This window comes from Mustela nigripes, chromosome 2 (genome assembly GCF_022355385.1).
Source record: "Mustela nigripes isolate SB6536 chromosome 2, MUSNIG.SB6536, whole genome shotgun sequence".
Taxonomy (NCBI): domain Eukaryota; kingdom Metazoa; phylum Chordata; class Mammalia; order Carnivora; family Mustelidae; genus Mustela; species Mustela nigripes.
Genome location: NC_081558.1, coordinates 111,140,688 through 111,162,499, shown reverse-complemented (window position 1 = coordinate 111,162,499; position 21,812 = coordinate 111,140,688). Strand labels below are relative to the sequence as shown.

The 21,812-nt window shown below is 46.3% G+C and overlaps 1 protein-coding gene across 4 annotated transcripts in view; it reads right to left on the bottom strand.

Moving 5' to 3' along the window:
• Window positions 1-21,812, bottom strand: part of DGKG (diacylglycerol kinase gamma) — a 210,199-nt gene that overhangs the window by 39,953 nt on the left and 148,434 nt on the right. For all 4 annotated transcript variants that reach the window (XR_009402469.1, XM_059391334.1, XM_059391333.1 and 1 more), the window contains one exon: window positions 8,217-8,394. Coding sequence is in view for 3 of the 4 variants with exons in the window: in XM_059391334.1 (XP_059247317.1) it covers window positions 8,217-8,394 (178 nt within the window). In the remaining variant the exon portion in view is untranslated. The remainder of the gene's footprint in view (window positions 1-8,216; window positions 8,395-21,812) is intronic.

Below are 21,812 nucleotides of genomic sequence, written 5' to 3'. Positions count from 1 at the left end.
TGCAGAAAGAATTCTATGTTGAAATACTAGGACTTGGGCTCTAGTCCCATACCCACCAATTTGTATGACCACGGGCAGGTCCACAAATCTCCCTGGGTCTCATTTTTCTAATCTATGAAGTTTCTTCTTGGCATTCTTAGGGGGAGTGACCAGGCTCACCAGTTTCCTGCTTCTCAAACTCCAGCACACATAGGATCCCCCTGGGGGGGTCTCGTGAAAATGTAGATCCGGCTTCACCAGGCCTGCCTGAGGACTCAAGGATCTGCATTGCTGACATAGTCAGGGGATGCCCTTGTTGGTTGTGGACCGCATGTGGTCTGGAGCAGAAATGGGCAAACCACAGCTCGAGGGCCAAATCCAGCCTGCTGTTTGTTTGTGTCAACAAAGTTGTGTTGCAACACAGCTGAGCCCATTCATTTGTATATTATCTATGGGTGCTTTCACACTAAGTGGATGGAGTGAGGTAGCTGCATCAGAGACTGTACGGCCCACAAAGCCTAATTATTTTAGTAGTTACTCTGTGACCCTTTACAGGAAAATTTGGCCAATGCTTGCTCTCGGGTACCAAGAACTGGCCCATGTGAGCCAAGAAACCTGCCCTTCAGTCCAGGTCGGGCCAAGGGCAAGTCACTTCACCTTGCTCTCACTTTCCTTATCTAGAGGACAGAGTGATCTCTGAATTTCTAAGAGACTTGTGATTCTGGGATTTCAGTGCTACGTAGGAAAAGTCATAGTATCTATGGAAACAGACTTCTGAGAACCAGATTTGGCCTTGATTTGGAAGATGCAAAATTCCTACCTGGCCTAACCTGTAGATCTAACCTAACCTCTGACCGGTGCTCCTAGAGCCACACCTAATGTAGGGTCAGCTGGGAACAGATATGGCTTTGGAGAGGGAAGAGTGTGGATTGGGAAGTGGACCTCCTGGCCTCTGGTAGAGGCCGATGCTGGCACAGGGGGCCCTGGGATGTTGTGCCCCAACATTATACTTACAAATTCCACTTTGCTGGGAGATAACTCAAACACAGCTTCCTAACTCACCGTGCCAGGTGCCCCTGACCTTGGGTGATTTTGGTCAGCCAATATAAATATTAGCCCTTTCCAGGTCTCAGGGACTGTGCCGGACACAAGGATATAGAAAGAACGATGACATCTGGAGCTGAGGAGCCCATAGCTGGGTGGGGGTCCCAAGGTAAGGAAATAATTGTGGGAGACTTCCACAAGCCAGATGTAAAGGAAAAAGTATGACTCTGGGTCTCTAGTGTGGGCCATAGGTGATGCCATTAACAAGGTAAGGAGCAGGGACGGAGAGGGGGTAGGCTGTATAAAGAGGCTGTCCCCTCTTTTGGGACATGATGATTCTAATGTGGGCACCCAAAGGACTGAAAGTCAATGCTGTGATTTTTTGTGAAAGGCAACACACTGTCTCTCTGCAGGCCCGCAATGGTTAAGAGGAACAACGTGTATGTTGCCATGGTTCCTCCCCAGAACTGAGGGCAGTCCCAGTGCACACCCAAGTACCCCCAGGCTCTTTAGGGATCCCTTGCCTTCCTCCTCCTCAGGCCCCAGGAGAGACATTGGCCAGGAGAGAACTCTGTGGAACGCATACTTGATGTAAATTTCAACTTTCTCTCAACTCCCATGAGCAGTAAATAGCTGACTACTGTTCATTATGACTGGCTTTCTGGCCAGCTCCCCACCAAATGGGAAAATTGGGAACCTACAACTCTGGACAGCTCCTCAACCCAATGGGCCACCTTCTGTTATGGTTTCATGGAAGTGGAAAGAAAGCCCTGAGAAAGAAGGAACTCACAAGCTCACAATTATTTTTTGGCTCGTCTGAGCTCCAACTTCTCAGCCGGGAATGTGAGCCTGAGATGACTGGATGGCAGCCCATTCTCTTGCTTTGACATCTAGAGTATGGTCCATACAATCTGTGAAAATCCACATGGGCACAGTACAGAGACAGACAGAACCACGTGTGCCCTTGAAGTAGTGGAGTCAGCTGAAGAGGCAAGTTATCCCCTTCCCAAGCAAGACATCTGCACTGGGGCTGATATAGGACTCTGTTTGCTAGCAGGGTACCTGTGTGATGCCTGGTTGGTGGGTTGGAGTGTGAGTCTAGGCATTCTATGAGCCCCACACTGGCTGGCTGGCCTCGCTGGGGGCTCCTTCTTTGCTGCTTATCACAGATCCTAATTGTATGCCTATCTGTTGGATTAATTTATTGAAGCCTGGTTCCCATGCTCCCTGATGGCTCCCTCATGGTCTCTCTTCCTGTCTTCATTTTCCAGGTATTAAAAAATTATTACCAATGAAAGTCTGGGGAGATTTTGTCCTTTCTGCTTAGAACCTCATATAGGACATCCTGTTGACAGTTCAATTGGGATTGACTAAGAAATCACTGAGAAAAGAGTTGCTTTAATAGCAGACAGACAGAAGGGCTTAGGTGTGGATGACACAGTCTCAAGGCTATTGTTGTTTTAAGGCTGAAGGCTGGATTGTGACAGATATGGGGTTCCGTGAAGAATGTGAGAAAAAGTGTAGGAAGTCCCTGCATTTACACCTCGGGTGGGGCTAGGGAGAGACGATGGCAGAACTTCTCAGGGCTTCACTCCCCAGCCTTGCAGGGACTGGTTTGGCTTTGTGTCATGCCCTTGGTGCTTCACGTGGATTCAACACTTGGCATCCTTACCCTTTATCTTGTTTCATTGGAAACTCAGCTTAGGGGTAACTCCCAATTGGAAGCAATAGCCAAACCAACTTAAGCAGAGTGCCAAAAAATAACCCTAGAGATACAGGTTTTCAGAGCCACAGGTAATTTAAAAATAATCTAGACCAAATTTCTGAAGTAGAGCTTAAAAGAACGAAACACTAAATCCAGCCCCTTTTGGGGCACCTGGGTGGCTCAGTGGGTTAAAGCCTCTGCCTTCCGCTCAGATCATGATGCCAGAATCCTGGGATGGAGCGCCACATCGGGCTCCCTGCTCAGCAGGAAGACTACTTCTCCCTCTCTCTCTCTGCTCCTCTCTCCCATTTGTGTTCTCTCTCTCTAAAAAAAAATAAAATCTAAAAAAAAAAAAAAAAAAATCTGGCCCCTTTCTTATCATACACTATCACTCTCCATTTATCACTTAATAATAATTCAGATTACTATTGATTAAACAGTCCCCATGTTCCACCCACTCTACTAAATGCCCTACATGGATGATCTCATTTAACCATCAAAACAGGGCGCCTGGGTGGCTCAGTGGGTTAAGCCGCTGCCTTCGGCTCAGGTCATGATCTCAGGGTCCTGGGATCGAGTCCCGCATCGGGCTCTCTGCTCAGCGGGGAGCCTGCTTCCTCCTCTCTCTCTCTCTGCCTGCCTCTCTGCCTACTTGTGATCTCTCTCTGTCAAATAAATAAATAAAATCTTAAAAAAAAACCAAACCATCAAAACAATGCTCAGTGAGAGAGACCATAATTGTTTCCATTTCCTACGGGTTGAAATGGAGGCTTGGGAAGGTTTCATGACTTAACCAACGTCACATGGCTGGTGGTGGGAAGGCCTGGGTCTTTCAGCTTCTGGCTCAGTGTTTCGCCCCTTATCCTATATTGATTCTAAGTCCTCAAGATAGATTTGAATTACTTATTTGCAGATAGCTGGCATGTTTTACTTATCAGTCGAATCTAATGGTATCACGAGGTTGAAAATCTCAGCCTCATAAACACTCACATATAACTCTTTAAAATACATTTTTTTTTTCTTTCAAGATTTTCCACTGAATGCCTGTTCCTGCCCAGCTCCAGAATCTACTGCCCACTGTGCTGGAAGACCAAAGGCAAGATTCTCTCCCCTTCTCATTCCCTCCAAAAAACATTTCTGTAGACAACATGAGCCAGGTGGGAAGGATGTTAAGCTTTGAGGGGGATACACAGATGAGGACCCCATGCTTCCCATTTTCCAGGTCCTAGCTGAAGAAAGAAGTGACAAGGATACACACACCCATGCAACAGGACCAACCCGTAATCAATGTACTGTCAAGACAGCAAAGTCAAGTGCTCTAGTAAGACAAGGGCTGGATTCACTCCCAGAGGTGCCACCAGAGGCTCCAGAAAGGAGAAAGCCCTTGACCTAGACCTTAAAGGAGGAGTAGAACTTCTGCATGTCTATTTGGAGCCTTTCCTTAGCTTGGTATATAAACATTTCCTGTTTTCTGAGAGTCTGGCTTGTGCAATACATGCAGTAGGATTTTCAAATTAATTTTCTGGTTGGACACTAGACACTAGGGGCTAGCTAGGAATCATGGACTTGGTTCTGATGCTACCACTGGATGTAAATTGTGTAAGAGGGCCCCCTTCTCTGGGCCTCTGTTTTTCCTCAGCTATGAAGTAGGGATGTGGAAAGGAGTGGGTATAACCTTGCTCCTGGGTTTCTGGTTAGGTCACATGAAACTAACAGAGGCAAAATTATTTGTAAGCCAAAATGAAATGCAAATATAAGAGACTATCCATTGCTATTCTTACTAGTATCATTAAAAAAAAACAAAACAAAACAAAAAAACAAGAACCAATGCCCATGCCCTGCTCGTTATCCAACAACCTTGTTTTGACTAATTACCTATCAGGCACTGGGAATACAAAGATGACTAAACCCCAGCCTCCATGCTTGGAACACGAAAGGTTTAGGAAAGGACATGTCGGGACAATTGATGGTGTAAGTTTAATGTGCTAGGACAAAGGCAGGGGCTGGACTTCTGCAGGAGTTCTGCTCCCTTCTATTATTAGTTCAGGTAGATGGCAATGCTAAAGTTAAGAACTTCAAAATCAGAAATCCAACTGGTATGCTCCAGAATAAACTAGGATAAAAGGTGAGAGGAAATATTTTTTTTTTTTAAAGTTTGAGCTTATGCTATGTTCCAGGCACTTACACATCCATCATCTTCATAAGTTAGATATTATTATGCCCATTTTACAGTTGAGGAAGCTGAGACTCTCAGGAAGTCGAGTTTATAAATCTGGAAGGTGTAAAGCCTAAATGTAAATCCAAGTCATTCAGTTGCAAGTGTGGTGCTTTTCCCAGCACTCTTGCATTCTAACTAGGCAGTGTTTGTATAGAACTCACTCCATGTTCATTTTGAACGACCAAATTTCTTAGATTGCTTTTCTAAGTAGAAAGACTGATCTGTGATGAGGAGGCTTGACAGTAACCCCTTCTAGTGTCATTTCCTCTTAAACTGCCTGAGCGAAATCACTTCCCTCCCACTATTCCCTCCTGACTTCTTCCTCACCTCTAATCCTAATGAAACCGCCAAGGAGTAAAGAATCCCAGCACATGAAGAGCCTGTTGAGAAGAGATTCCTGCCTTCTCAGCAGCTGGCCTAAAAACTGTGAAACAAAACACACTGAAAGACAGAGGGAGCGTGTGATATGATTTAGCTCAAGGAGCCCACCTAGACGGAAAACTGGCCATGCCTTAATTTTGTAGATCTGCAAGGAAGCTATGATCTATAGAAGCCTGTGTGATTGTCACACTTGCATATTTTACAGATAATGAAAACTGAAACCCAGCAGGGTGAAAGACTTGCCCAACATCACACACTAGCAAGAAAGAGAGCATCACTGGAACCCAGGTCTCCTGACTCCCAGGCCAACCTCTTCTACTAAAATAGGTTGTCTCTTTAGCTTTCCCCCATTAACATCTCAACTTAAATGAGATCATGGCCCTTTCAGAAGAAAACTCAATGCTGCTGTCTCTGTAAAGCCCAGAAGCCAGGCCCCTCTTGGGCCTCTGCTCTGATCAGCTCATGTCCTCATCTAAAGAACAGGAAGTAGCTTCGTTTTTAGCTCCGAAAGCACATTCTGGGGGTGGGAAAGGGGGATTTGGGGAAGAGAGTTCCTGTAGATGATGGGTAGGAGTGATCAGCAGACACATTACTCTTGCTGGAAGAGGAAGATACATGGGCCGATATGTAAGGAGAAGATAAGTCCTTGAGTCCTAACCAGAACATCTTTAGCAAGAGCTTTCCCATACGCTGGGCAGGGGTAGGGGAAGGAATCTACCCTGATCCTGTTCTGCTGGAACTGAATGTCAGGGTGGAGGTTGGGGTAGGAGCACCAGGGTGGGAAAATTTGTACAAAGTTTCTATAACCTCCAATGCTTCCCCCACCCTCTGCTAGCAACCACGACTTCCCTTGCCAAGGAAGGAAGGAGGAACACATTAATCAGTTCAATAATTTACACAAATTGAAAACTTTACTGTGTGAAACAAAGGGGACTTAAAAGGGCAACAGAGAAATAAAAATTCCTGAGTCCTCTCTTAAAGGCCGGAGGTGTGGAGATGACCCCCTTAATGACCTTGACTTGGAATAGAACGATCTGACTGTCCAACAGATGGGTCTGAAATAAGCAAGTAACCCCTCCCTTTGGTGGTCAGCCAAGCTTTGTCTCCTTCTGTGGAGACAAAGGATCACATCCAGTCTTAGTACTTGTCAACCAGGGACATCAAAGAACAGAGATCCAGATCCACACATACTTTTTCTGTGTTAGTGGTTCTCAGACCTGGCAGCCTATCAGAGTTGTCTGGGGATCTCATTACAAATTTAGGAACCAACCCAGTGATTATTAGGTTGATCTGGGGTAGGGCCTAGGAATCTTCATTTTCAATAAGCAGGACTGGTGTAAGAACCAATGATCTGGCTCAACCCCATTCATTCAGCTATCAAAAGTTTACACGAGATCCTGGTTTTACAACAAAGAAAACTGAGATGTCAAAAATAGGTTAGAGCCTATACTTGGACCCAAACCCAGTCTCTTGCCTCTTGACGTGGTATCTTTGCCAATACCCTCATACTCATACATGGCTTTCCTCCCTCAGCTCACCAGTCTGTTACGAACCCCTGAGGATCAGTGGGGGCCATTCACCCAAACCATGGAGAAATCAGAGCTGCACAGGTACTCTGATTGACTTCCCATTTGGTTCATTGATGGAAGTGGCTTGGTAAGGTGTAGGGGTGAACGTGTGGATTGAGAGGGGAAGGTTCAGCTGATGGCCTCTAAGGCATACTTCCCAGTTGTTCCAGTCAGAAAGTAGTCAGTTCCTAGAAGCAACCTGCTGTGTTAGAGGAGACATGGTAACAGAGGCGGGATGAGGGGGGAGTAACAGAAGATGAAGTCACTAAGGTAACCTGAGGCCAGACCATCTAGGGCACTCTGGGCCACATACGGATCTTTGGCTTTTACTCCAACCCACCCACTGTAGGATTTTGAGCCAGAGTAGCATAATCTGACGTATTTTCGCAGGGGTTCTCCGATGCAGTGCTAAGGACAGACTCTACAGGGCAGGAATAGAAGCAAGGAAACCAGTTAGGACGATTTGTAGGAATCCAAGGAACAGAAGAAGGTGGCTCAGATCAAGGTGGCAGAAATGCAGGGGTGAGAAGTGACTGGATCCTGGATGTTTTTTAAAAGTAGAGCTAGCAGATTTTCTGATGGGTGGGATGGGAGGTGTGAGATAAAAAGGAGTCAAGGATGGTGCCAAGTGTTTTGGCTTGAGCAACGGGCAGGCTGGAGTTAACATCAACCGAAATGGAGAAGGCTATGGGTGGGGAAGGTCTGTGGGAGGGACATCAGGAGTTCGGTTTTGGGCATGCTGAGTCACTAACGCTCACGTGGTTTTTAAATAAAGTCTCACGCCTGGATGAGGTCATCAAGAGTGAGGACAGACAGAAAAGAGAATTGAGGCCCTTGCCTCCAGCACTAAAAGATGATAGAGATGGGGAATCAGTGAAAGAGACTAGAAAGGGGTAACCAGTGCAGGAGCAGGAAAACAGGAACCTGTGGAATCCTAGTATCTGCAGGAACAGGGACTGGATCAAACACCGCTGCTGAGAGGAGGAAGATCAAGTGTGAGAAGTGACTGCTGGATTTAGTTATGGAAGGGCACTGGTGACCTTGAGAGCAGCGCTTGACTCCTGACCTCAGAGTTCAGTCTGACTGCTGATTGTCACTTAGGGCTTCCTTATTGTTAATTTTCTCCTCTCAGTCGGACGGTAAACATTGCAACAAAAGGGATGATGAAATGGCATATTCCCAGAGCAATGGGTCCTTGTTGGGTTGTAGGATGTTCTAGAGCCTGCTGTAGGCCCTGATACAGTTTGCTAACACACCCATCTGAATGTCCCCCTCTCACTAGGGCGCCAACCCAGAGCAATTTTCCCCATGCCTTGCTTACCTTGCACGCAGAATTTCAGTTCCTTGGGGTCAGTGACAACTTTTCTGCTTTCCCGGATCACAGCCCGGTTCTTCTTGGTTTCTCCCCAGAGATTGGTGCCCCCATACATGCTGGGAATGTTGAGAATGGCAATGCCTTCAAGAAAGATGTTGCTCAGGTCCACCCCAACCCCGTCACACTGAGGGGCAGAGAGAAAAGATCATTGGTTAGTGTTCTCAGTGTATCCCAACCCAAGACGCTATATGTGTGTGTGGCAGGAGTTCTCGTGAAGGGTGTGTGATGGGCCCTCGGCCAGCTGCCTGCCTCTGTTAGATGCTCAACCTGGGGCAAAGTGACCGAGGCCTAATGCCTTGGCCCCTGCAATAGGTTGGGGAGATACAATCCTGCTCAGCTTTGAGGATCGAAGTACAAGGCTTCAGAGATCCTCTACAGATCTACAAGGGCTCAGGGATCGTTCTCGAGAAAACTGCAAACATGTTCTCTGATCCAACCTCATTATCGTCAATTCTGTTCCTGACTAACCCATGTGAAGATATGGTGGGACGCTGAGCCCTGAACCTAACACATAGTAGATTCTGAACAAAGGACAAATAAGTTTCACTTTACCCCCTCTTATCCTATCCCTCCTGTGATAAGGACAACACGGGAAGACTTGGAAGGCTTTCAGATACAGCACAGGGAACGGAGTCAAAGGTATTGTCATAGCGTTATACGGTGACAGATGGGAGCTACACTTGGGGTGAGCCCAGCATAAGCTATATAGTTGCTAAATCATGATATTGTGCCCCTAAAATGAATGTAATATTGTGTGTCAAGCATACTTCAATGACAAAAAAGATTTGGAAGGCTTTCAGAATTTGCCTGTCTCTCGTATCTGCATTTTAAGTGCAATTTTGGCCCTTATGCCTGCTGACCTTGCAGTTTCCTTATCCTCTCTCAACCACCCGCATCCTCGGTCAGGTAACAAAAGGCCAGAAGGCCTGAATGTGCCTGTCTCAAATATGCCTACTTTTGGCATACTCTTTACCAATGCAGCAAGAAATGAATTAGTTCTGATCATGGTTCTGCACAACTGTAGGTAGTTTTCTTCATTTACACAAGGGAACAACCCACCCAGAGGGGGGAGTTAAGTTACTCAGCGTTGTACAGCTGACACATAAAAGAGAAAGAACTCAAAGTTAGGGACTTTAACTGTAAAGCCCAAGGTCTTTATGATGGTTCTTGAGAGGCAGGAAAAATGAAAAGCATGCAACAAAAATCTACCGTCTTCGGGGTTACCTACAAACCCAAACGTCCAGAGATTTCTCAACAGAGGAGGAACAGGAAGGAAGGGCTTGTTGCCATTCAGATTTGCTCAGCTCCTGATTTCTTCAAAGCTCTTCGTTTATGGTACCTTATCATCCCCATGGCTTGTCCCCCGACTACAAAATAGAATGGAGTGAGTTTCTCTTATGACTGGAAACTCATTTCTTCACTGGGAAGTTCTGATTATTTGAAAGCTTGTCTCTTTATGTTGAACCAGATCCTCTTTCTTCCTGCTTCTACCTATTGGTCCTCGTTTCCTTTCTGAAGCCAGACAGGATGACCCTCCTTCCTCCTCCATGGGGACAGCCCACCGGCAACATGATGACCATCGTCACTATCACTGTTCACAAGTATTAAGCACTGCCACCTGCCTGGTAAGATTTTGGACACAGCTCATTCAGTACCTTCCTAATAATCTTGGAAGTCAGTTACTGTGACTATCTCCTCTTCGTAATGGGGAAACTGAGACACACGATTGGTTAAACAATTTTCCCCAAATCACACAACCTACACATGGAAGTACACAGACTTGATGGCAGGCAGTCAGAGCCTAAGTCCTAACGGCCCCTTCATCTCTCCTCCCTCTCTCACTGCCATTTTGGTTGTGCCTCCTCTGGGTTGAACATGGTCAGCTCTCTCATTTGCTCCTGTGGGACCTGATTTTCAGATTTCCTTGTCTGGCTGCCCTGTTCTGCAAAGACTACTGTTGGTTAGTCTCCCATTCTCTTAAGTTCTCCAGCGCTGCCCCGGAATCTGATGGCATAGGTGGCCAAGGCAGGAGCACATCCTGGGGCTGGGATTCTCTCATACTGTCATTCCTCCAGAAATGAGATAACGTGGCAAGCCCATGGAAGTATACAACACATGTCCCCCGTTACCATTATCTTTATTGTTAAATATGAGCACAGTGGCACCAGCTCTTTTGTTAGCAGCTAGATGACAGCTGGATCGCTTCAGCTTGAATGGGTGGTCATCACAGACACCCGAACCTTCTGCCCATTATGTCCTTCTCAGCCTGCTCTTCCCTATTGTGAACTTGTGTGGGTATTTTTTTTTTAATAATGTAGACATAGGGCTTTACATTTATGTCAATCAGTTTCATCTGGTTTCTAGCCCAAGTCTCCTCCTCCATCTAGTTCCTTCATTCTATGACCCCTCGCCATAGCTGTGCTATCATTTGTGGACTAAATCATTAATGCACGTATATGAAGGGCAAAAACAGGGACCGAGCCCTCTCCTTGATCAGTCTAACAAAGCAGACGCTGTACAATACCCAGCCCTCGTGGGGTGGGGAGGGTGTATCCTCTGGATTGAACTGTCACTCAGTCTCCTTTTCATTACAGTGTGGAATCATGGAAATTAAAAATGAGAGTGCCTTAAAAGAACCTGCCCCAACTTTCATAAACGAGGCCCAGAAGGGTTTAGAAACTTGCCTGTGGTCACTCAACTTACTAATGGTGGAACCAGACTAGTTTCCACGTCTCCAGACCTCAATCCTGTGTTCTCTCCTTTAAAACACAAGATTGTGCTGTGACCAAACGGCATTTTTCTAAATGACTACCCTACCCTTTCTGTCGGAAAAGAAATAAGAGAACTCAGAGTAATATCACTATTATCTGTGTGCAAAGGGCAAATACTTGGTTAATAATTTACTTCAGAAACCTGCCAGGGATTAGGATGTCTCCTTTTCTAATTTTTTGAAAACTGGGGCATTTATCCATTTGTCTCTCATTGGCTGAATCCCACTTTGTTTTCTAGATTTGTCAAAGCGGTCCAGGAAAGACATCTGTAGGCTTGTCCAGCAACTTGGATTCTAATGGGTGTGTTTTCCAAGGCCAGTTAATTCTCTACTGATCTACCCTGGGGTCTGGTACCCACCTTCAGCATCTGTTCTTCCTTTTTTTTTTTTTTTTTTTTTTTTTGGTTAAGGTTACTCTCTCTGGAACGGATCATTCTTTTGGAGATCAGAGTCCTAATGAGCTATTCTTCCTGTGTTCTCTTTCGCTTCATTGTCTCACACTCTGTTTGCCATCTAGCATCAGGTCTGTGTTGCGCTTGTGCATTTACACTCGCTTGCATGGTCATACCCTGCTTTTGCACGAACATGTATGGTCTCCTGAATGCATGGGCCTGACCCAGAGCTCCTCACCGCTGTCGGGATGGTTTTCATAACTTTTCCTTTTTCTTCCCAATGGAACTAATCAATTGTTAACAATTTATTTCAGAGTATCTTCCATCCTTCCTATCCTTTATACGGAAATTCTTATTTAAGGATTTAGGCTAGAATCCCAGTGGGTCAGACGTTTTTCCAAACTCTCTGAAATTAGCTTGGCTCAACTCTGCGTCAAGCACAGCGGTCCTTTACCCTTATCACCTCTGAGACAAAACGGTCACTTTCGCTCTGGGTTTTGTTACTTCCACAGCATCTCAATTTATTTACTGTGGGTCAAAATGCCCCTTCCGCTTCTAAAGGTAACAATAATAACAGAACGAGAGGCTCTTGCTTGGCAAGAGCTTCTTCGGGCAATGTGCTGGTCCTTCCCCGGCTCTCTCTCTTGGGATCTTCATGGCACCACTGCTGCCAGGGTCTCACGGGGGTAAGGTGCCTGCTCGAATCTACAGAACTTGCCCCTCTACAAGCTGACAGAGCAAGGACGCAAACCCAGGCAGGCAGACGCCAGGTCTTACTCTGGAGATGAAAGAGTCAATGAGGCAATTCGGAACTTTTGCTGATGCTAGACTTATAGCAAAATTAAACTCCAGCTGTTGTCTGAATAATTGAAATCTTCCCACCACTACTCAGTCTTGCAGAGTACTTAGAGCAGTGCCTGGCACATCAATGTTGAATAATAGTATTAGATCTTGCCTTGTTGCCAACTTTGTTGAAAAAAAAAGTATACCACTAGCACAGCACAGCTCTTGGCACACTGTAATCCACAAAGTTACCTTTCTTCCCTGCTGCCATTGTAAGTGTACCCTGTCCCCTCCCTCTCCACTCATAACTAGCTAGGAATGTTAGCTATTAACTCCGTCAGCTGTTAACCTCTCTCTTGAAGAGCAAACAGTCTTCCTTTGCTTTCTGACGGATTGTCCCCTTCTCCCATTATGTCTTGTGCCATAGGCAGACTGGGAGAAACAGAAGAGATGTGAGAGCCTGGAGACTCTCGGACACTAGATGCCATCACTTTTGCAATGTACCTACTTGAAAACCGAGAGACAATGCAGTCTCAGAAAGAGGGTGCTTGGGCCCGAAGACAAAGAGATAAGGGTTTAAATCCTGCCTCAGAGCTCCTTAACCTCTTGGAACTTTAGTTTAGCATCTGTAAAATGGGGGTGGGGTGTTGGAATGACTTCTACTGTTTGATTGGTCTCTGGAAAGCAGTAGCACTCCATAACTGTTTGCATTGTTTTTATAGTTAATAATAATATTAGCTGTGCCACGAGGCATAGTTCAGACTCAAAGCGGTCCCACTACCTGAGACCTTGCTGGAAGAATTGTAATGGCCTCTTTGCCCCAGCCATGGTTTTGAAAGCCTGGCCAGCCCATCCCTGCAGGCCCATTCTCCAGGGTCCTTGGCCTAGACGTTACACTGATTTCTTTCAGAACCCCAACCCTGCTTAGATCTTGGTTAGGTGGAAAGCTGCCATGCTGCACTTGGGAAAGTGGAGCCTAGCGTCTTACACCGTCTGCTTAAATAGAACATCGGCCCCAGGGCTGCTCCCGGGTGGGTTTCTGAGCTAAATCCTCCACCTAGTTCCATGACGTCATCCGGCCCCCTCCCCCTGCTCCGGCTGGAGGTGGGGTGGGGGAGGGGGCTCCAGGGGAGAGTGCAAGGAGAGCGGACGGTCCCGAGCGCACTATTAGCCGTCCCTAACCTAGGACTGGGCTAGCAGGCCCCCTTCCAAGCTGAGGCTGCGCTGAACCCAGGTTTTTATAGCCTGTTGTGCGGCCCAAACAGAGAACTCCTGTCCCCGGCGGCGAGCGCGCACATGCCCGAAGTCGTGCTCGCAGTCACACTGGGACGACCGGCCGCCAGGGTCCGAGGCTGCGCTGCTGGCGCGGGGCGGGGCGCTCCGGGTCCAGCTCGGCCCCTGCGCCCTTGGAAGGCGTTCAGGAATCTGCCAGAGCACCGGCCGGGAGCGGCCCGCGCCCGTCTCCTCCCAGGCCACGATGCGCCTGCCCGCAGCTGTCCGCCACGTCCACCACGGCCCCCCTTGCAACACAGTGCCCTTAGTTTTAGTTTTTTTTTGTGAGCTGGGGACGGTTGGTTCGTCTGGCGGAAGGCTAGTGAGTAAGCAAGCAGAGACTGGGTTAGGGAACCGGAGCGCCTTTCCGTGCAAATGCAAAGCACTGGGAATACATACCTCCTTCCCCTCCCCCCACCCCCACCGGCCCTCTCCTCTCCTCTGGCCTTCAGCTCTTGGATCCCTAAAATTCCCGTTACTCTGGGCACAACCAGGACCCGCGAGAGCGTAGGAAATGCGGGAGGCGTTGATGCTTCTCTGCTCCGGCTGCAGGCTTTTCCGCGCCCCAGTGCCTGCCGGCCTCGGTGACCTGAAAAAGGCGGCGGATCTGAACCTCCTCCCCGCTGAGCGAGGCCGCCTCCTTTCCAGCCCCGTCGGCCCTATTTCTGAAGGTCCTCTGAGAAGGAGATCCCATAATTTACTTGATGACCTGTTTCAGTTTTTAGCAACTAGGAAATTCTCCCTTCTTCTAACCTCGATTCACGGGGCCACGGATTACGTTGATTTTCTCTGGTTTAGAACGCAGATTGTTTTGTTTCATCCTCTTGCGGTTGGGACTGTGTCTGTCTGCTCTTTGGAATGACCCCTCCCGGGCCAGATCGGAGGTGTAACCCAGGCCTCAAAGGCTCTGGGGCATTTGTTCCCCCTTCGGCTTGACATTTTCTTTCTTGGGTTCCCTGCACTGCTTTATCTAGATTTGTCTGCCCCATCTTTGATGATTCTTTCTTCTTTCTTTCTTTCCTTTTTTTTTTTTTTTTTTGAATTTTTATTATGGGTATTTCTGAGTACATACGAAATTAGAACAATAAATCCCATGTATCCCACATCTCAGCTTAAGCAATCAGCAACTCACAGTTAAATCTAGTTTTAGCTGTATCTCAGTTTGTTTCCCCATGTCCATACTGAATTATTTTATAGGGAGTGTCTGGGTGGTTCAGTTGGTTAAGTGGCTGCCTCCTGGTCAGGTCATGATCCCAGGGTCCTGGATCAAGTCCCTGCATGGGGCTCCCTGCTCAGCAGGAAGTCGGCTAGTCCCTCTTCCCCTCCCCCTCTGCTTGTGCACGCCCTCTCTCAAATAAATAAATAAAATCTTTATTTATTTTTTCAAAAGATTTTATTTATTTGACACACAGAGAGAGAAATCATAAGTAGGCAGAGAGGCAAGCAGAGAAGGGGGGCGCGGAGCAGGGGGAAGCAGGCTCTCCGCTGAGCAGAGAGCCTGATGCAGACCTCGATTCCAGTACGGAAGATCATGACCGGAGCTGAAGGCAGAGGTTTAACCCACTGAGCCACCCAGGCGCCCCCAAAATCTTTATTAACAAAAAGTTCCTGATATTCTCTCATTTCATCTACAAATACTTCTGTATGTATCTTTAGATGACAAGTCTTTAAAAAAAGAATTACCCAATATTATCACTCTTAAAAGGTAACAATTCCTTAATATCAATAAATACCCAGTAATTGTTCAAATTTCCTTGATAATCTCACTGTTAAAAATAATTGGTTTGTTTGAAAGGTCTACGGATGTGTTTGATATGTTTCTTAGGTTTCTTTTTTTGAAATAAAAAAAATTATTTATTTGAGAGAGAGACAGTGAGCGAGGGAGCTAGAGAGAGCATAAGCAGGGGGAGCAGCAGAGGGAGACAGAGAAGCAAACTCCCTGCTGGGCGAGGAGCCCCATGCTGGACTTGATCCCAGGACCCTGAGATGATGATCTGAGCCGAAAGCAGACACTTCACTGAGCCACCCAGGTGCCCCTCTTAGGTTTCTTTTGATCTATAAATTCCTTGTTCTTTTTCCCTTATAGTTTAACATTTATTGAAAGAAATGGGTCAACTGGGCATACAAATCACTTCAGGATTATTAAAATGCAGATTGGGATTCAGGTCAACTGGGCATACAAATCACTTCAGGATTATTAAAATGCAGATTGGGATTCAGGAGATCTAAAGTAGGGCCTGAGACTCTGCATTTAAAATTTCTACGTGCTCCCCAGTGATCCTGAGTGCTGTGTGTGATGGACCACACTAGAAGTAAAGCCGTAGCTTCCCAGATTCTGGATTTTGCTGATTCTGTATCTGAGGTGTCTTTTATTTATGTTTATTTTTATTTTTTTATTATGTTCAGTTAGCCACAGTATGGTATGTAACTGGTTTTGATGAGGTATCTTTTAAACAGATTCCCAGTCCATCTCCTGTATGTTCACTAAGATGGTACTTACAGATCTAGAGGCTTGATCAGATTCAGGGTTGACATTTTTAATCAAATTTGATCACTTAATTCATTTAACTTCTAAAAATTTGAGTATAGTTGACACTTGGGTTGACTTTTTGGCAAGATTACGTTATCAGAGGGGGTGTGTATTTCCTAGTGCATGTCATTAGGTGGTTATAGCTTATCTCATTTTGTTGTTGGTGTTATGTTCAGATTGATTAGTGGGTTCCAGTGTGGTCAGTTTGAATCTTCCATTTCTAGAGATTTTAAATAGTGGATGCTGATCATTGTCTAGACCCATTATTATAGTCCCTTACTGGAAGGACACCCTTGAGGACACCTTAGTACTCTTTCTGTGCCTTTCTTTGGAATATCTACAAATGTCATTTTTCTCTATGAGTTCTTCCCTGTCCACTCTCCAAGAGGGCTCTCTCTCTTCTCTGTGTCTGTGTTCTCATGGAATCAAGTTTTAAAAGCCATTCAGTCCAATCACTTCATTTTATAGATGGGAAAACGGAAGTTAAATTGGAATGGTCCAATGTCACAGAACTAATCAGAATCAGCCGGCCTGAAATTAGACTTTTGGTCATTTGGATTGGCAACCAAGAGGTCATGAGTGATTTTGTAAAGAAGATTTTCACAGCTGGATAAAGGCATAAGCACGGAATCTTAGAACGGTGAAGCCAGATGGAATATTAGATTTGGTAATCTCTAATTATCAGAATGAGAACAATGAGACCTAGAGCTGGTAAGTGGCCCTCCTAGATTACACAGCTAATTCTTGGATGATCTAGGGCTTAGCAAGGACTGACTGCATGGTGAATAGGGGTAGTAGTGAGGGAAGAGTCAGAACAGCCATGTGTTTTGGGGGTACATGAGGCTGGAGAAAGAAGATTAGATCTAAAGGGTAGTATGATCTAAAGGGTAGATTAGATCTAAAAGATTAGATCTAAAACTAGGTAGATTTTCCTAGTACGACTGAGGAAAAGGGTTTCCATGGGAGGTTTGAGGCAGAGAAAGTACTCAATGAATACATATTGGATAAATGCACAGAGGGAGGAGGACATTGAGGATACCTAGAATGCAAGTAGATTGGAATGAAAGAGAAGATGCTGAAGACCGTGGTGGACATTGGTCTGGGATTGATACTAGAGACCTTTCCTACCCTGGTGAGTGAGAACTGGGGTGTCTTTGGAAGAGTGAAGTAAGGAAGTACTGGGTGATGTCTAGGGAAAATAGTATCTCAGTTACACTAGGAAAGAAGAGAGAGGGCTGAGGAAGAGGCAGACGATATCCAGATGTGCTTGAATAAGGGTTCTGATGGGGTGAATAGGGGGTGGACATGAAGAGAGGCGGGCCTCACTTGATGCTTGGGCTCTATGTCAGGGCCTTAGATATACGCTCAAGGGCAGAGGAATGGCTGACATAAAGACCTAGGATTCCCCACCGCCCCCCAACCCTTCTGAGAGAACAGGATACTGATAGGCATTAGGAAAAGGGAAAGCATCTGTACCATCCTCTAGAGTCCCAGGGTCCTGTAGGGCCCAGGAGAGCATGGGTGGTAGTGTTCATTCATAGTGGCCACATTTCTGCTTTGGTCGGTGGGGAGGGTGCTCTCTCTGTGAACTGGCCTGGCAGGCTGGAATGTAACTTAGATTATGGGGAAGGAAGGCTGGGCACTGGTTCAGGGTATCCTTTGATTTAGAAAGAGGAGAGTAGCTGAGGAAGAGGGTGAGCTGGGCCCTAGCAAAAGTCAGTCATGATACCCCAAACTGGTCTGTATACAGGCCACAGAGTTGGGCCTACTTGCTATTATTTCTTTTTCACTCCCTAAATTGCCAATCACCCTTTTTATACCTATTAGAATCCTACCCTTCCAGCTCAAAAGCTATCTCCTCAATAAGGCTTTTCCCAACAATCTACGTAGAAACCGATCTTTTCCTTTTCTGAATTTTCATTGCCTTGTTTCTCTCTCCAGTACAGAATGTATGTTTTGTTATGTATTATTCGCCCGTTCCGAGGAAACTTTAAGTTCCCAGAGGACAGGGACCACATGTTACACGGCTCTGTGTATTTCAGTGTACCTGGAATGTCTTCCCCACCTCAGATGTCCAATATCACTACTGGGAAGGAAGGAAGGAAGGAGGGAGGAAGGAAAGAGAGACAGAGAGAGAAGGAGGGAGGGAGGCAGGGAGGTGAAATCAAGGTGTTCTTTAAAGAAAACTGACAAAGTTTCTTTCCTTCTAGGTGCATTCCCACAGCTTCCAAGAAGGAATATATTGGCCAAATAAAGTGCCCTAAATGTCCAGGTTAGGGAGAGATAAGGAAGGTGAATCCAAGTCTGCAAGAAGTAGTCCTCTGATCACAACTAAGGGAAATCCATAGCTGAACAGCTTGTAACAAGACTAGGGCACATGGGGCAAGAGACAGAAGACAAAAGCATTTACTCATCTATCAAGAGTGATGAAAATCTACTTACTTTGGGCTAGACCCTGGGGATAGAGCAAAATGGGACACAGTCCTTGTCTTCAAGGCGCTCACAGCAGGTCAGTGCTAGAAGCAATGGTGTGCTACGAAGTGCTTAGCAGCAGGATCTCAGGGGTGGGGCGGGACGTGGGGGGGGCCCAGCAGCAGCTCTGATTGTGGTGGTCTATAGTATAAATACTCCCAGTACGGCCAATCTCAATCTACCAACATTCACCATCACTCAAAGTGGGGCTGGAAGTGAGGCACCAGCAAGCAAGCAGGCTCCAGCGGGTCACGGAGGAGGAAGTGGCTATCTGCATATCTGTAGGGCCTGTTGCCAGAGACAAGTATTGGGAATACAAGAAAAGCGGACAGGACAAACAACGACCCGTCTGTTTTCCCTAGAGAATAACAAAAGAGATAATCTGATCTGTATCCTGGGGGAAGAGGAGGATAAATTGAGTGGTGTTGACGAGTGATGATAGCATTATTGGAAAGATAGTACTATCTACACTTAAAAAAAAAAAAGGCCTGGCAAGTAGGTAAATCTTAGGAGACATGGCTTTCCCTGTAGCCGGAGGGGCAGTTTTAGGTCATTTTAGGAGCTGATGTCTGTCATGGGCAGTTAGATACTAATGCCAACGAATGTTGTATGATGATATTAACATAGATCATTTATTGAGTAACTATTGTGAACCAGGCATACTTCGTATTATTTTATGTCTAAGCCTTACCACTCTGCACTGTTGGTATTTGTAGCCTCACTTTTACGGATGAGGAAACATCGCCTCAGTGAACAAAGGAAGGATCCTTCTTTTCCCAATTTATGCGGGTTCGTGGTAGGCTTCAAGAACCTGAAGTTTTCCTGCATGAGATGCAAACAGTGAGCTCAAGAAGACAGTCTAACTTACACAGCACGTACCTGACGCCTGATCATTTTGTCCTTTGTTACCTACAAAACCACTTTTTGAGTATTCTTGAAAGAGATTGAGTATGCTCCAAGAGATTGGAGTCATCATTTCAAGGAGGTTGCTGGAAAAAATGGAGTCTATCAAGAGAAGAGTTGTCAGGAGAGTCACAGGTCTGTACATCGAGTCACACGAGGAACTGAGGATAGTTAGCTCAGTGAAGATAGGAGATGCTGTGGAAGAGAGATCTTCAGTGCTATGAAGGGCAGTCACACGAGGAGCAAGAAGGCATGTTCTGTGGGCCTCAGAGAGTGGAAATCAGCCCACTGCATGTAGACAGATGGGGATCTCAGTCACGCATCCCACAGACATGGACTGTGCACCTACTTTGTTTCAGGCATTGTTTTAAGTGCTGACAGGGGAAGGACGTGGTGAGGAACAGGACACACATCCTTGTTCAACATCCAGGAGAACTTTCGAAAAGTCAGAGCTGTCCAGCCATGGAATGGGATTCTGGAAAAGTAGTGAGCTTGCTCTTCTTGGAGAATCCACGAAGAGGCTGGATATGCACTTATCAGAATGTGCCAGAACGAATCTTTTTGTTGAATGGCAAATGGGACTGATTCCCCTTCCAGTTCAGAGATTCAGTGTCTGGTTCAGCTTTGCTTTGCTGGGCTGGACTGCAATACTGAAAATGTGTCATCCGGACCCCCCACCCCCAACCCCACCAGCTTTGCCCACCCAGCTGCAGGCTCTGCGTTCTCTGACAGGGAGGTGCGATGGGCCAGAAAGACTGGAAAGTGGCCACCATCTGTGACAGGGATGACGGAGTTTTGGCGGGTTTGTGTGGGCTCAAGGAATGCAGCATTGAAGCCATGTACACAACCTGCTTAGGAACATCCCATGGGCAGAAAATGTTTTCTTCCTCTTCAGCCTTCCTCTGTTGCCATGCCAGGCGGGCACAATGGTGCCTTTGAGAGGGGCAGCTGGAAGGGGGTATTGGCAGGGAGGCTGGAAGTAGAACATTGCAGCTGGGGGGGGGGGTGTGCAAATTCATTTCCAGGAGCAAGCCTGCACTGAGTGCCAGTTTCCAAAACAAAACTGCTGTTTCTCAGAGCTCATGGTGGTGGGTTGCCTCAGAGTTGGAGAGAAGGCAAAGCCATTTCCTATACACTGCTCCACCCTCCCCAAGTTCAAAAAAACCCAACCCAAACACAAAACTGGTGTACTGAGGTATTCTAGCTCTGGATGCAGATGAACAGGTTTTGCTGTCTGTCTGGGTCACTCAGGCCAGTGTGGCGTGGATAGCGCTTTACTGAAAGGTCCAGCTTTTTGGCAGACGGAGCAGGGCTGATGGCCATGGGGACAAGCAGGGCCCAGGGGTAGGTAAGCTTTTGAGCCATAAGAGAGGGCACAGAATGGAGACCCCTTCTTCTGCCTTACAGAGTCACTTTCTTTGACCCCACAGCCGCCTGGGACCCTTGCTGTCACATGGGCTCGGCCCACTCGCTGTCTTAACTCTCTCTGGTGGGAAAGAAGTGGGAGAACTCTGGCATTTCCTGCCCTGGGTTGACAGTTGTCCCAGACCCTCTGCTACTTTCAGAGGTCCTAGCAACAGCTCAGGGATGGGTGTGGGAGGACTTCCCACTTAAGGCAGTTAGAAGGCACAAGTGCCCGCTGTAAGCTCAGCCACCTTCCCCTTTGTGTTTGAAATGGAGCAAGGTGCATCCCTTTTATTTTCATGGCTTCCAGCAAAAAGCTCTCTCTTGAGGCTGGTCAAGTGGTAACTTGTATTAATGTTTACACTAATTATGGGATTTTTCACACATTGGTTCAATTTTATAATGAATCACTATAGAGCCATTACTTCATTTCAGGCACTGTGCTAGACGCTGGGGATCCAGAATAAATAAGATAGAGACCCTGCTTCAGGCAGCTGATGTCCTAATAGTTAAGCCAAACCCTTTCATGGGATCCCTACTATCAACTCGGGGACATGTGCTTTAGGTGGAAAGCAGAGTGTAATGCAGAGATCATCTCCTCCAGGAAGAGAAGGGACTGTGGGGGCATCTGGGCCAGAACCTCATCCAATCTTAGAGTTCTCACTGATTTTTAGGAGACTTAGTTTCCTTGTATCAGTAACAGGAATAACATACACCATGCAGAGTTGTTATAAGGATTCAATAAGACACAAATGAAGATGCCCGGACAGAGCTTATCTCAAGGTAAATGACCGCTGCTATTCTTAATCAGTTGATCCTAATGGACTTGAGATATAACACTTATGTGTGCACAGAAATATTTATGTAATCCTTTGTTAGATTAGATACCCTTCCTGAGTCAGAAATATTTATGTAATCCTTTGTTAGATTAGATACCCTTCCTGAGTCAATTCTACTTTCTTAATTCCTCTTCTGTAGAAGACTAGGATCAGCAAGTTTATGACCTCCCTAAGATA